The 15,235-nt window shown below is 40.1% G+C and overlaps 1 protein-coding gene across 1 annotated transcript; it reads left to right on the forward strand.

Annotated features, from left to right (window-relative positions):
• Window positions 1–3,031: 3,031 nt before the first annotated feature.
• On the forward strand, window positions 3,032–14,218 carry nr2f6b (nuclear receptor subfamily 2, group F, member 6b). The gene is made up of 5 exons (XM_079245124.1): window positions 3,032–4,812; window positions 5,679–5,773; window positions 8,044–8,378; window positions 10,484–10,730; window positions 12,429–14,218. The coding sequence occupies exons 1-5, from the start codon at window positions 4,544–4,546 to the stop codon at window positions 12,701–12,703; spliced, it is 1,221 nt and encodes a 406-aa protein (XP_079101250.1). The 5' UTR covers window positions 3,032–4,543; the 3' UTR covers window positions 12,704–14,218.
• Window positions 14,219–15,235: the final 1,017 nt, after the last annotated feature.

Here is a 15,235-nt window from a genome sequence, read left to right on the forward strand (position 1 = left end):
CTTAACCAAACAAAAGACTTACCCATGCACAAAGAGTCCTGCTGTGACGGATGTGGGTTAAAGTTACCAAAAGCTCACATTACAAAGCTAAGAAAACCTTACTGACAAAAAGCTGAGATCCTCTCCTTTCCTGACAGCCTTTTAATCAGCTTCTAATGCTTGCCCCTTTGGCTTTTGTGCTTCCTCTGAGAGAAAACAAGTTCCTTTGAAGACCACAGGGACCACATGTTTTGTCATTTGGGGGGAATTCCTGTAAAACCATGTGATGAGCAAACACTTTTTGCTGCATAGAAGCTCTCTAAACCAGGCATGCTTGGAAGCTGCAGTGAATACCAAACTGTGTTTGAAATAATTGTGTGTGTGTGTGTGTGTGTGTGTGTCTTGTGTGTTTGGAAGCTGCCATTGGAAACCTTGGTTGGAGGCTCTGATTGTTTATTTTGTCCTGCTCTTTTCATGGAGACCTTCACATGACAAAGCCGTTTGTTTTGCAGAGAAAGCCGGCCAGGAATTCCTCAGGAACGCTGCTGACTGCCAAGACGATGGATAATGTTGTGGAGAAAATTACAGCTAGATTCAATATGAGCATGTTACAATGCATCGGCCCTTTAATTATATTTCTGTTGCTGCTACCAGGTCTATTAAAAAAAAAAATCCATTCAGCTTTCCGCAGCAGTTTGAAACATTTACACTCAGTTCACCAGAAGAAATGTTCATAAGGGACTTATTTTCATACATTATCACATTGTGGTTGCAAAGCATTGCACTTGCTTTAGGCGACACATAAGTGAAATTAGCAAATGGTTGTTGTAGACTTGATTTATGTCTAAAAAAAAATCTTTAAAATGACATTTAAAGTTGTAAACTGTCCAGGAAAAATAACACTTTTCACTTATATTTGTTACTATTTTCCATTTGTTTGTGGAAATGACTGCATGCATTAACTCAGTAGGAGTTTGCCAGTCACAAAGTAGCTCTTCTCCAAAGTATATATGGTTTTATGTCTTTATTGAAGAACACACTGCATTAGAGGTGATGTGTAAATGAGTGACTGAGGATGTGAACGCACTGAAAACATGTTTACTGAAGTCATCAGTGAGGTGAGAAGTAAGCGGTTTTATAATGGACTGAATCTCGCTTTGTTTTGCTACTGAAGTCCTTGTCAGACACGTGATGCAGAATATTTTGCATCATCAATCTGCTAAAGCAACAGAACTCAGTTATCTAAGGATGCATCAACAGCACAGAGTTGAAAAAACTCACATATGGAGACGTGCACATTTCTTTACGAAAACAAAACTGCAGAGATTGGTTGGATCTGGATATAAACAGGCTTTGTTCAGGCTTGCTCTTGTTTATAAAACAAAAGCTTCTGCAGCATTTTTGGAAAATTTTAAACAGCTTTTTTTTTGTTTCCTTGGTGATGCTGAGACGAAAAGACCGATGATGCTGAAGCTGATTATTATTATCATCGTGGAAAAAAGTTTGGACACCGCAGTTTTTTCTGATGTCCTCAGAGAGCTGATCGTTTGCCAATTTAACCATTGGGACTGTGTGTGTGTGTGTGTGTGTGTGCGTTTGCTACTGCGACTGCTGCTGTTTAGATTTGTGACATTCACAAAACCATTTGTAGACATTGCTGGGTAAATTTGATCACATTCCTGGTGCAATATATCATGAATAAAAGCACCAACGATGCCAGTTATTTACACATGACACTAAAACGTTCATTTGCTGCTGAACTGATAAAACTGATTTCCTATGGAGAGAAAATTGACTCAATGCGTTTGTGTGTGTTTGTGTGTGTGTGTGTAAAATACATGGTTTGTAACTATTTAAAGTTTGTGTGAGACTTTGGGTACTTGTATGTGTAACAGATGGTTTGTCAACCATGCGAACCATTTTGTGTGTGACTTAGGGGTACTTGTAAATATATGTTGAAATGCACATTCAAATAAGTCATAAGTCCGTGTCTGAAAGGAGCTTTACATGTCAGATTAAATACTCTGGCAACAGGCAGATGGCCTATCTAGCTCTGTGAAAGCATGTGCTTCATCATCTAACCAACAAGTCTGCATGTGGAGGTTAGAGGGGTGTGAATGGATTCACTTTCTTTTTAAAGAACCTATTTGGTCTCCTGGTGGTGGGTATTATGTTGACTGTTTTTTCTTTGTATTTTTTTTTATTCTTTTGCTCACTGTTTAAAGGTTATGGTCTAATATAAAATGAAGCCTTTTAAAACCATGCATCGACCTCACAAAGTGTAACATTGCAACAAGATGGGGGTGTCTTGGGGTGAAAATGTTTTAAATAGGGCTATGGGTCACTACAAGTATGAAGTAACAACATTTTTCTATTCCGACCAGGAAAGCACGCCTGTCTAGAGAAGTGCTAAATGCTTTGCATCTCACTATGTACGAGTGACACGTCTGCAAAAAGTACACCAACACCAGCACATAGCATACATCATGGAGTATTTAACCAGCTTCATGAACAAAGCTTAACTAAATTCACTTTCTCAGGATGTGTGTATAAAAACACAGAGCCATTTGATCTGTGGCATGCTTCACACGGACCGGAGAGTGTGTGCGGCAGGTGTGAAAAAGAGCCAGCAGTGTATCATATAACCTTTTGACAAGTTGCTCAACAACAACAGGCGCTCTGTGTTATTATTGGGTCAACAGAGTCGGAGGAGGTCTTTGGGATTAGAGCGGAGTGGAGAACATGAGTGCTGTGTGCTCGCCCCTCCGCCTCTTCTTCTTTGTCTTATGGCAGCGTTGAGGTTAACTCCCCCGTGCTCCCAGGCTGGCCCGGGGTCAGGGGGGAAACAGGCAGCCAGTCAGGCAGTCCTGCATTTTTTTTTCTGTCTGCATATGTGTGTGTGTGTGTGTGTGAGAGAGAGAGACAGCAGCCCACTCTGTGCTCTTTGACTCTATTGGCCTTATAAGGCATCCAGTGCCATGGCAACAGCAGGGCTTGAATAGCAGTGTCAAATCCCTCAGCACACAGACACACGCTCACTCTCCCTAAAGGAAGGAACGAAGCAGAGAAAGAGGAGGCTATCTCTGGGCTGCTCTCTGCTGCAGCGTCTGGCTTTCACTAAAGCCTCTGTGACTGTGTTTTTCCTCTGCTTGTTTGCCTAATTTATTCCTGCCTGGGCCAGCAGAAAGAAAGGCGGAAAAAAAAAAGAAAAAGGGAACAAGCTGAATAGTAAAGAGTGCAACAGTACACTCTGACTCACTGACAGGGATTGCAGAAAGGTTCTGGCCTCTGGTTGTAACAGCGGGATGGACAAGCACTGACAAATCAAGCAATGGAAAAGAAAGACACAACTTTGTGAAGCGTTCGGAGAGGAGAAGCAACTGTGACTAAGGAGATTTCTCCGCTCTGCTTTTGTTTTGGCTTGTTTTTCTGTGACATTTGATCCTCTGACCCCACAGGCTTTGAAGGAGTTGACGGGACCACAAGGAAACTGACTTTGATCCCAGAAAGGAAAGCAGGACGACTTCTTTGGGAAACTTTGCTGAGGCAGAAATTCTCGAGGAGAGAAAGAAGAGCATTACTTTGATTATTTTTTATGAGGTCCAAAAGGGTTTCGGAGCAAGAATAGGTATGTAAATACTGAGGTAGTCATTTTTTTTCTAACTTCACCACTTAGATAAGAAACGATCCTTTCCTAAATCACCTCTATGTTTTAGCAACGAGAAGCAGCTTTCAAGGGCAAAATATCTTCATTTTGCTCTTCATGGCCATCCACTCTGCTTTTTATAAAAGCCTTGACAAGTCGAGAGTGAGCCTGGACTAGAACTGCCTCAGATCAGCAGATAGTATATCAGCACGACAAGAACTGGTTGGACTAGTTTATAAGTTGGAGAGAGGGCAGGGCAGTTTAACCCTGCCTGAAGGAGAGTTGTGTTTTATTTTCCTCTTGCATGCCTGTCCTCCTAGTGCTGAAAGAAAGGCGAAGAGTGTGTTTTTCATCTCAAGGCGCAACTCTTTTTTGTTCTCTTCGGCATGCTGAGGGATAGGTGAGGCTTTCTTTTTCCTTTATCGGGGAAAACGGAGAAAGAAAGTGAGCGGGAGGGAGAAAGAGAGAGGGAGTCAAAGTGTAATTTATAGTTTCCTGTGAAAAGAGCAGGGCTGCACCCTTTTTCTCCTGCCTGAACTCTGAACCGCTCAATGTGTGTCTGAAGTTTTCTCAGAGCTCAGGAGCCATTGATCAGAGGTCAGGGGCAGAAAACAGAGGGGGGAAAACAAGAACAGAGAGCGCAGTGAGATTAAAGAAGAGAGGGAAAACAGCAGTAGAACGACCTCCGGGTCAGCCAAGCCAGACGGCAAAGGGGACAAAGGTCAACACAGGCGAGTCCGGAACAAATTTTTCATCTACTTCTAAATCTTTTTGGATAACTCCGGCCTTGAATCCAAACCCACCGCCCCACTCTTTGAGTTTGGAATAAGTTCCTCGGACTTTGAGGGCAGTGTGAATCCAGAGGGACAGGGCGGGTCTGTGTATGATCCACTCACAGGGCCGTGTTTCTCAGAGAATATGGCCATGGTGAGCGGGGGATGGGGCAACCCCAATGGGGACACTAATGGACTCGGGGAGAAGGCTTACCTGAGGAGAGAGGAGGAGGAAGGGTCGCCCCAGGCTGGGAGCAGCGATGTGGACGTTGGGGACGAGGACAAGGCCTGCGTGGTTGACTGTGTGGTGTGTGGAGACAAGTCCAGCGGGAAACACTATGGTGTGTTCACCTGTGAGGGCTGCAAGAGCTTCTTCAAGAGGAGCATCAGGAGGAACCTCAGCTACTCCTGCAGGTAGAGATTACTGTGAAAACTGTAGTTTGTTTTGATTCCAAATGTACAGTTATGTCAAATATATATTACATTATCTATTACATGACATTGCTGAGAAACTACAAAGTTTATTTCACAAGATTTGACAATAAATCCTCAGTTTAGTGCGTTTTTAATGTTATATATGACCTAAAACTGTTTTTGGTTTGACACAATTTTGGCATTTTTGATCATTTATTGATATTTTGCTAATAAATGCCACATAAGAAAGGTTAAAGTAAGCTTTTCTGATCAGGTTGTTTGTAGAAATTCACATTCAAACTGGACACAGCCAATAGGTCAGTTTCCAGCCATCTTCCAGCCTTCAACAAACAATCCTCCAACTAAAAGAAAAAAAAGAAGAAGAAGAGAAAAAAAACCCAGAAACGAAGCCCTGAAGGTTTGTCATGTGAGGATGGATTGCCTCAGAAGGTCAACATTCCCATTATTCTTTACTGCAGGAACATTATGTTGCAGCTCAGCTCTCTGCTGTCGCTAACTCCTCTTTTAGCCACTGAATTTAGTTGTTTCTTTCTACATAATAATGCATTAACTCTGCATTGAGGATGGTGGGCTCTCTGTGAAATGTTGGCAGAGCTCAGCCTGCTGTAAAAAGCAACACAAGGGTGTGTAACACAGATGATTTACAAAGGTCACAGTCTCGATAGCTTTTCAGCCACACCAGCTCATGCAGTTCGCTCATCACAGGGGAGAGAAAGAGCAGAGTCAGACGTTCAAATGCAAATTTCACTATCAAAGCTGTTCAAAACACCATCATATATCAAATAATACGAGTGTGAGCTTTATTTTTTTCCTCACTGCCTTAATTATTTGTTTCTTTTCTGCAGATCAAACCGAGAATGCCAAATCGACCAGCATCACCGCAACCAGTGCCAATACTGCCGTTTAAAGAAGTGTTTCCGAGTTGGGATGCGCAAAGAAGGTATCAGACCTTCATACACTGCAGGTTAAAAGTGTTTCTGTCAGTAGAATAACGACATGGTCTCTACCTATAGGTGAAAAGCTAACAGGTACTTTTAAAGGTCAGGTTAGTGTAAAGCAACCTCTTTGCATTTAGTTAATAATTTACTTTGTCATTTTAAACACCTTTAATTATTTGATTTGAAATGTAGGTATTTGCTTATCTTTATATGGTTTCAACACACTGGCTTTAATAAAACCACCAGGTAATCATCAAATATCTTATTTGCTGGGATTCATGTTTATATTTGCATTATTTAATAAGTTATATTTCTTTATATAATTAGAAGCTTAATTTAAATCAATGACTTTATGATGGGTACAAGTACAAAATCATGTAAATGAGAAGTGTACGTTAAGGACAATGCTTAAATTAAGAGTTTCTGTTGCTTTCCAGTATCAACATTAAAAAACCTCCATGAATTAACAAAACGAATAATGCAAAAGAAACACACTTGCAAGTACATAATAATTATTAGAAATAGATAAGCCAAAGATAATGCTCCGACAGCAGGAGAAACAACACCTGACATTTACCAGTGATCCAAGCACAGTATTTATACTGTCAACAGGAGCATGTTTTCCCTCTGCTGCTTGGCGCCCCTGCAGCTAAAGAGCTGCGGGGCAACTGAAGGCAACATGGTCAATAATCATAACAGGAAGAACAAGCAAGTTAATGATCCCACATGAATTCACTAAACACCATCACAGCATCTTTTCATTCGAGTGACGAATACACAGTTGTTGACTACAGTCGTGGTTTTAGTCTGGGCTGGCTAGTTGTTACCGAAGGGATCTCCTAATTGGATTTTTTAACTAAAGTATCAGTACTTTAAGCGGGTTTTACATTTAAGTCACTGTTCTAGTGTAATCTAACCCCAAATGTATTTCAGTTTGAGTCACTTGAACATCAGGCGCTCTGCCATAGATAGTGTGCATTTGAAGGGCAGCATGCCAGGGGCTACGGTGGGTCTGGTTATTAATGAAACATGCTGACTGAGGCCATGACGCAGGTTGCACTGTTTCCACATAACCTGGAAATGTCTGTTTCACCTTTAACCCAGTCAGGGAAGCAGCCGCTCTGACTGGTTTGAGTATGATTCTGGCAGCAGAGCTGTAATTCAAAATAGAAGATTGGTACATGAAGGACATCTTAACCTGAGGAAGGCATTGAGCATGTGTTGCTGGCATTAGATTTTTAATTTGATTAAGCCTCGTCGTTGGTTATAGGGTAATAAGATTTGCTCGAAGCAGGGCAGTCTTACATTTCATGGTGGAAAGAACATTACCTTCCTTTTTTCTCTCAGCATTATGTTATTCAATGGCAGTAATGACCTTCTTTGCAGCTCATTGTTAAAAATAATAATATAAAAATTATAATAATAACTTGATACAGACTAGCAGAACCATTTTTTTTTAATCTAAATATTCTGTAAATGTCTAAACTTTTATCTTGATGAATAAAATTTGGACGCTGTATCTTCTAATATGAAACTAAGTACAGAAAACAGTATTTTAGTATAACCAGGGATTAAAGTTTGACATGTTAACTGTAAAATGACAATACAATATATATATTATATGTTATATATAATATATAACAGATGCGTTAAGACAAAAGGGATAACAAAATTGTAGAAGACCTGAGTGTATCTACTCATCTACAGAAGTGATCACATAATAGTCTTTTGGGGAAGTAACCTCTATAAAAATTGGGAAGTGGAACTGCGAGTTGAGTAAATTAAGTTAATGGTAAAACACTGGGACGGGTGTTGAACAAGTGCAACTGATCGAAATTAACAGGATCTTATCAGATGACAGTTAACTTAGTTTCTGTGTAGCTTTATGTAAATTAGGACTTCCTCCTCCGCCATCATTATGCAAATGTATTATTTGGTAACGCTCAGTGTCCAGTTTTGGCTTCATGGTGTTTGTTTGATTGTACACATTCTGTCGAATCACTAATATGTCAGAACAACTGAAACAATCTAGTTAATCAAATAAATCTTCACCTATGTGAATAAATTTTTATCAAAGTATGAATAATTCTTAGAAGGTGGTTGAGGTAGGGTCATGGGAGTAATACAGCAGCTCCTTCTACATTAGCCAGAAAGAAATGTTTTACTTTAATGACACCAACGTTTCTATGGATTTCTCTTCAGACTATAACTTGAGTGCAGAGGGGGTTTCAGTCTCTCCATTGGACTCATTCTGTTGTGTGTTTCTCCACAGCTGTCCAGCGAGGTCGCATCCCACCATCTCACTCAGGTATCAGTCCAAACTCCCTGACTGGAGGGGTTCCGGGTGCAGGTCCAGGTCACATTGGAGCAGACTTTTTTAATGGGCAGCCAGTGTCAGAGCTCATCTCCCAGCTGCTTCGGGCAGAGCCGTACCCCAGCAACCGATATGGAGCGCCATACAGCCAGGCACAGATGCAGGCATCTGCCAGCGGAGCTTCTGTTATGGGCATCGACAGCATCTGTGAGCTGGCAGCTCGCCTCCTTTTCAGCACCATTGAGTGGGCCAGAAACATCCCATACTTCCCAGAACTCCCAGTCTCAGAGCAGGTTGGTGTAAATCAGAGGTATTTAATTCAGTGTCATGAGGGCTGCAATCCAGCAGTTTTTCCATGTATTCCTGCTTCAACAGACCTGAATAAAATAACAGCCAATCAGGTTCTGCACACAGACTGAGCACCTCTGGGGAAATATGTTTCTCATGAATAAATACCATAAACAGCACATCTTAAAACTGCAAAATAATTATGTGATTTGATTTCTCACCCACTCACTGACACCCTTATTTCAGGGATCTCCAACTCAGCTACCATCCTGCAGGTTTTAGTTGTTCCCCGCTGCAACACACCTGACTCAAATGATTTGGAGGTTTGGTGCAGAAGATCACAACAAGGTGTTGGAGAACCTTTTCATTTAAATCCAGGGTGTTTTAACCTGGATAACACTAAAACTTGCAGGATAGTAGCTCTAGAGCAGTGTTTTTCAACATTTTTTGAGCCAAGGCACACTTTTTTTTTTTTTTTTCAGTGAAAAATTGCAAGGCACAAAACAAACCAGAATGTTTTGGTTTTTTTTAAAAAAAAGAAATAGTCCATATTAATTATATAAAGTCCATTTTGACAAAGCCTCTTGAATAGAAATCGGATAAACACTAGAGGAAGGAATTTTATTATCTTTCACTGTTTGGATGAACACAGAGCTGCTTTTTAGAACAATTAGGTGAAATTGAATAATTTCTCAGGGCACACTTGATGATCTCTCACGACACTAGTGTGCCACAGCACAGTGGTTGAAAAACACTGCTCTAGAGCAGTGGTTCCCAAACTTTCTGTGCTCAAGGCACACCAGGTGACATGTAAAAATCTCATGGCACACTTTTTGTGTCAAAAAGCCCCTTAAGAACAAGTATAATCACTTACATCATGTAAAATATCTGTAATCATTATTTATTAATGCCAAATAAAATGTTGTCCACCGTCTCTGAGTTGGCACGGATGGTTGATGGTTTGCTCCGTACACGTAAGCGCTCCATTTTCCCTCTCGTTTTGCTTTCAGGATGAATGTGTCAGTCATATAATTCCCACCAGTGCATATACGTGATCAGCCAAATTGGTAGATCTCTTTAAGATTTAGTTTTCTTTTGCATTGTTTTGTAGTTTGCCCCTGTATCATTAATTAAATGCTAGCTAGGCAGTGATATGGTAGATTAAAAAAACATAGTTTTTTATTATTATAAAAATAATTGCAATGAATTGTTGTTACAATGTCACAGGGCACACCTGCACTTGACTTACGGCACACCATTAGGGAACCACTGCTTTAGAGAGGACTGGAGTTGTTGACCCCTGCCCTCAGATACACTCAAAGCAAAACTAGTTATGAGATGTTTGCTGAATGTAAAACCTTCTTATCCTTTTAAATATACTTTCAAATAAATATTATTTTTACGAACTGAATCTAATCCAAACAACCAAAGGTTAAGTCATGTGAAGAAATGAGGCGCTCAGTTACTTGCATGGCAGCCGTTCTCAGTCAGTAGTGGCGGCAGTTAGAGAGCAGTTAAGCACATTAGCCCTGAGGCACGAAGATTATTGCTAGTAATTAACTTATTGGCTGCTAAAGACGTCTTTTGACGTCTTTTCGAATCAGAACATTCACTGTCAAAGCTGTCTTGTACAGTTTCTGTAGTCCCAGATCTATATATATATATATATATATATATATATATATATATATACATACATACAAAATTTTTTGGCAAGTCATTTTTCTTCAATTTAATTAAGAAAAAACAACGCAGTAGATCATTCTGCTGCTACAACGCCCAACAAGACAAGTAAAAAGATCAATAAAAATAAAAATGACAAAAATTTTATAATGGATTAATATTATTTATTTGGGCAGAGAAAAATCTATTCTAAACAAAAATATCAATAAAAAAATGACTCTTGAAGTGATTTGTGAAGCAAAAAGTCTTGATTTTTTTTTTTTTTCCACACCCTTACAAAATACTCCAAACTGCTAGCTGTATGGGTCTCTACTACAACAACAATGACTGGCAGCCAATGATGTTAATCCAACTGGCAATAATCATACCTGTAGGTAGCCAATCACTGCTCCAAGACATTTCGTCTAATTTCTGTCTCATTCCACAGGTGGCGCTGCTGAGGCTGAGCTGGAGCGAGCTGTTCATCTTGAACGCAGCCCAGTCATCTCTGCCTCTGCACATGGCTCCTCTACTGGCAGCAGCTGGCTTTCATTCATCACCCATGTCTGCTGAGCGTGTGGTGTCCTTCATGGATCAGGTCAGGGTTTTCCAGGACCAGGTAGACAAGCTGAACCGGCTGCAGGTGGATTCAGCTGAGTACAGCTGCCTTAAAGCTATTGCACTCTTTTCCCCAGGTAAGTTTGGGAGGCGACAAATAACTTATTGCATTTAGCCGATACTGTGACCTGACCCCAGATTCCTTTAAATCAAAAAGATTTTAGAAAGTGTTTTAAGTTTCACAGAAACAAAAACCTGCCAGTACCTTTACAGTGGTCAAACCTCTGACCTCGCTGAAGGGGGACAAATGAAAGGAGTCTCCACCTTTATTTGAATAGTTACTCACATCTCTGGACAAAATGAATCATCCATCCATCCATTTTCATTGAAGTAAGAGTCACAGGAAAGCGGATGTCCATCCCAGCAGTCATTGGGCGAGAGGCAGGTACACCCTGGACAGGTGATGAGTCTATCGCCGAGAAGATCATTAACAATTAGTGCCAATTTTATACAAAACCACAATTCAACTATATTTATATAGTGCCACTTCACAACACTGTCATCTCAGGACACTTTACAGACACATCAATTTGAGCTAATTACCAATAAACAGCCTCATTAAGGAAAACAAACAAATTGCATCAAATCCTGACTTGGATCCAGTCTCCCATCCTGAGCTGCACAAGGCGACAGTGGGAAGGGAAAAACAAGGAGAAAAAACCTGCAGCAGAACTGGTTTAGGAAGTCTGTCTCAACTGGTTAGGGTGGAGAGGACGGGAGAGAGAGAGAGAGCAACAGACGCTGTAACTTATCAGCCAGGAAGACCTGCAGAGAGAGGAGAAATACGTTAATGACCCTAATACTGTAATATGTCTGTACTTGGATGATAAGAAGCATAACATAACAAGGGAGTGGTTAGCTTAGCATTAAGAGCCAAAACATTTTGAAACAGCTAAACTGGTTCTTTCTAAAGCTAACAAAACAAAGGCAGTTTACACATTTCTAGACCTTCTAAAGCTCTATAAAACATGATAAAAAAAAAATTAAAAAAAAAAAAAAAAAAAAAAAAAAATATATATATATATATATATATATATATATATATATATTATTATTATTATTATTATTATTATTATTATTATTATTATTATTATTATTAATAATAATAATAATAATAATAATAATAATAATAATAATAATAATAATAACGATGATGATGCATGAATTACAGTTTACAAAATATGTGGGTGTGGGCAAGGCTGGATTATCCAATGGGCACAGGCCCAGAGGCCCGTGTCCACTTGGGGCCCACATAGGGCATATACCAGCATTTTGGACATGAAACAAAATGTACATAAAAGCCAGATAGTTACAGCACAGTGTCTAGTGTATTGCTATTGGTACCATTGGCTGAGAGATGTTAGAAATGCCGTTTCACAGTGTTTCATTCAAAATTTTACAACGTTGCGGCGGAGAAGGGGGCCCCTGGAACACTCTGGGCCCAGGGGCCTGTGCACTTTTAATCCGGCCCTGGGTGTGGGTCCAACAAATTTTCCTCATTGCTGGATTTGGTTTTTGTTCCTTGGGTGGTTAGAGGATCCCTGTTTCCCTGTTATCTGTGAAGTCATGCTAATCCGTTATTGGCTATCTAATGTTTTTACTGACAAACATAGAAGTAGCATCATTCTTTGTAAAAAAAAAAAAAACAAATAAACATTTTAAAAAACTTTAAAATTATGTGACTTTATATGTTTAAAACCAGTTAATGAAAGGCACAAGTGTCAACCACTGAACAATGAGAACATGAAACAACCTTTTTTTTTTTTACCTTCCAGATGCGTGTGGTCTGACAGACCCAGCCCATGTTGAGTCGCTGCAGGAGAAGGCCCAAGTCGCCCTTACTGAGTACGAGAGGCTGCAGTATCCCAACCAGCCTCAGCGTTTTGGCCGCTTACTGCTACGCCTCCCTGCTCTGCGCGCCGTGCCAGCAAATCTCATCTCCCAGCTCTTCTTTATGAGGCTGGTGGGCAAGACGCCCATTGAGACGCTGATCCGAGACATGCAGCTATCAGGGAGCTCCATCAGCTGGCCCTATGCTCCAGGACAGTGAACCCCCCACTTGGATTCAGAGACAGACTGAGATCAGAGAGGAATCAGAGCTAACAAAGATTTTATAAAAAGAGCAAAGTGAATGTTGTGAATACAGACTGTGGTTGCAAGAGGTTAAGATCCTGTTTGGGGTCACATTTCCCCACACTATCTCTGTGAAGTTTGGTTGAAATGACACCAAAGCTGCTGTCAGGGGAGCACAGTGTATGATTGTCTTTATAAATATGTTTGCAGCACTTGGCAGTTTTACTCTCACCTCTGTCTGATCTCTTTTTCTCACTTGGAGAACAAGGCTCTCATTAAAATGCAGACTCAGAGGCCACGTCTCTCTTCTACCTCCTCCCATATGACCCCTAATGTGACTCAGTTTGAGCCCAGGCTCTGCGTGTTCACCCTGCTTGTTGATTAGCCAACACGAACATAACAAAGACCATTTCACATGCAGACCTTTACATGTTCATAGCTGGTTTATGTGCACATCATACACAATTTGTGTCATGTTTTTTTGTTTTTTGTTTATCAGGAACTTAATTGTGGGCTGAATGAACAGATTTTGTTACCAAACGTATTTGTGAAAACTGCAATGCGATGCTTATTACAGCATGGGTGATAAATAGTGTGTTTTACTCTGTGATGTATAAAGATGACGTACCCATATTTTATATGTTCTTCACAAGATGGAACATTTGGGGAACTGAATCAAATATTAAGCTATCTGGTTTTTGGTTTTATAACAATGCAGCAGTGACGCAAATGTTATCAGAAAACCTGGTTGTTCAGACAGTCACATCCCCGTCTAACATTATTACCTCATGCTCTACATCGGAGGGAGAGATTGTACGGCAAACTACTCAAGATAAAACAAAAAAAAAGGGATCAAGCGAGCTATCATTACCAGAAACCAAACAGAACTTTCTGCTGAAGGTTCATCTGTGCACCAGACTTTTATCAAGACATGTTTAAAATCTTTTAAAATGTAAAGTTTCATGTAAAAATGCACCGTTAAAGTCAAGCGGATCTCGCTTTTCTGATAAATCTCTGCTGCCTGGAGTTTATTCCCAGTGCTTTTACAAGTGTAGAGAGTTTTATTCTAATGTTTTGTTTCGATTTCTTTTACAGGTTTAAGCCCATCTAAAAGCCTGATAAGTCATTTTCAGATTATTACAATGTGATAATGAGAAGGTACTTTGTTGAGATGTGAAGTTCACGGTGTTTCCTGTCATAAGATTAAACATACGTAAAGGTTTCTGAGTGTTAGTGCCATGACCAGCATCGTTAAACAAATGCTTGATTTGCCAAATTAACTGACTGCAAAACGACAAAATGGCGATGAAGATGTGTTTATGGTATGGTATGGTTTAAGGTATGGATTTATGTACGATCTTTCATTGCTGTTTCACAAAAAGAGACGAGGACAAACATGGATCCCAGTGCTGTCAAATAACTTCTCCACCTTGTGCTTGTTTGTTGGAATTTAGACTTTAGTGATTTGTCTGTGTAGCTCCTGTGTTTGTATGACCATGCCACAACTAAAGAAAAAATAACAAAACAAAGGAATGTCGTTTTATTGACTGATTTCTTTCGCTTTTCTTTAAATAAACATAAACCTTTCTGTGGGTGAGCTGAACATCGACCATTACAATCTGAAACTTTACAAATCTTTATCTACATTCAAATATTTTGGATATTGTGTTGCTAACTGTGACAAACGAGACATATAAGCTCTTAGAAACTGTGAAAACAGTTTTTTAATAATAATATCTTGTCTTAATGGTTTAATTTAATTGCAAATTAAAATGGTTCTTTTATATTTGCATGAACCACAGAGTGCAGAAGCATCACATTCCTCTTCATGTAGATCACAAAAAAGCATTGCTGATTTCAATACAGTCTCATAAAAATAATGCCAATAAAATAAATTAATGCTACATCAGCATCTATGAGTGTGTGTGAGATTAGTGATAGTTTAGTCCTCTAACATTCAATGAAAAAAGCTCAGCCGCATGTCATTTGTAATCTCCTAAACAGGTTGTATGACCCAATAAATCATGCTCAAAGCATTTGACATGCGTAACAAAATACCTGATGATAACCGTCAGGATGATAAACATGCCTGCCTCATGCATTGTGTTCACAACTATGTGGGAACGTTTAAAAGGTATTTTATAGTATATGGAAGGATAAGGAAGGTGATGTTGTAAATTAGGGTGAGATAGTGGTTAGCACTGTGGCCTCACAGCAAGAAGGTCGCTGGTTCGATTCTTGGGTGGGGCGAGGTTTGGACAGTGGCCTTTCTGAGTTTGCATGTCCAAACATACATGGTTTCTCTCTGGGTGCTCCAGCTTCCTCCCACCGTCCAAAGACATGAATGGTAGGTTAAGCGGTTACTCTAAATTGCCAATAGGAGTGAGCGTGAGTGGTTGTTTGTCTCTGTGTGGCCCTGCGATGGACTGGCGAGCTGTCCGGGGTGTACCCTGCCTTTCGCCCAAAAGACTGCTGGGATAGGCTCCAGCTTCCCCGTGACCCTTCACTG

Source organism: Telmatherina bonti (genome assembly GCF_933228915.1).
Source record: "Telmatherina bonti genome assembly, chromosome: 8".
Lineage (NCBI taxonomy): Eukaryota > Metazoa > Chordata > Actinopteri > Atheriniformes > Telmatherinidae > Telmatherina > Telmatherina bonti.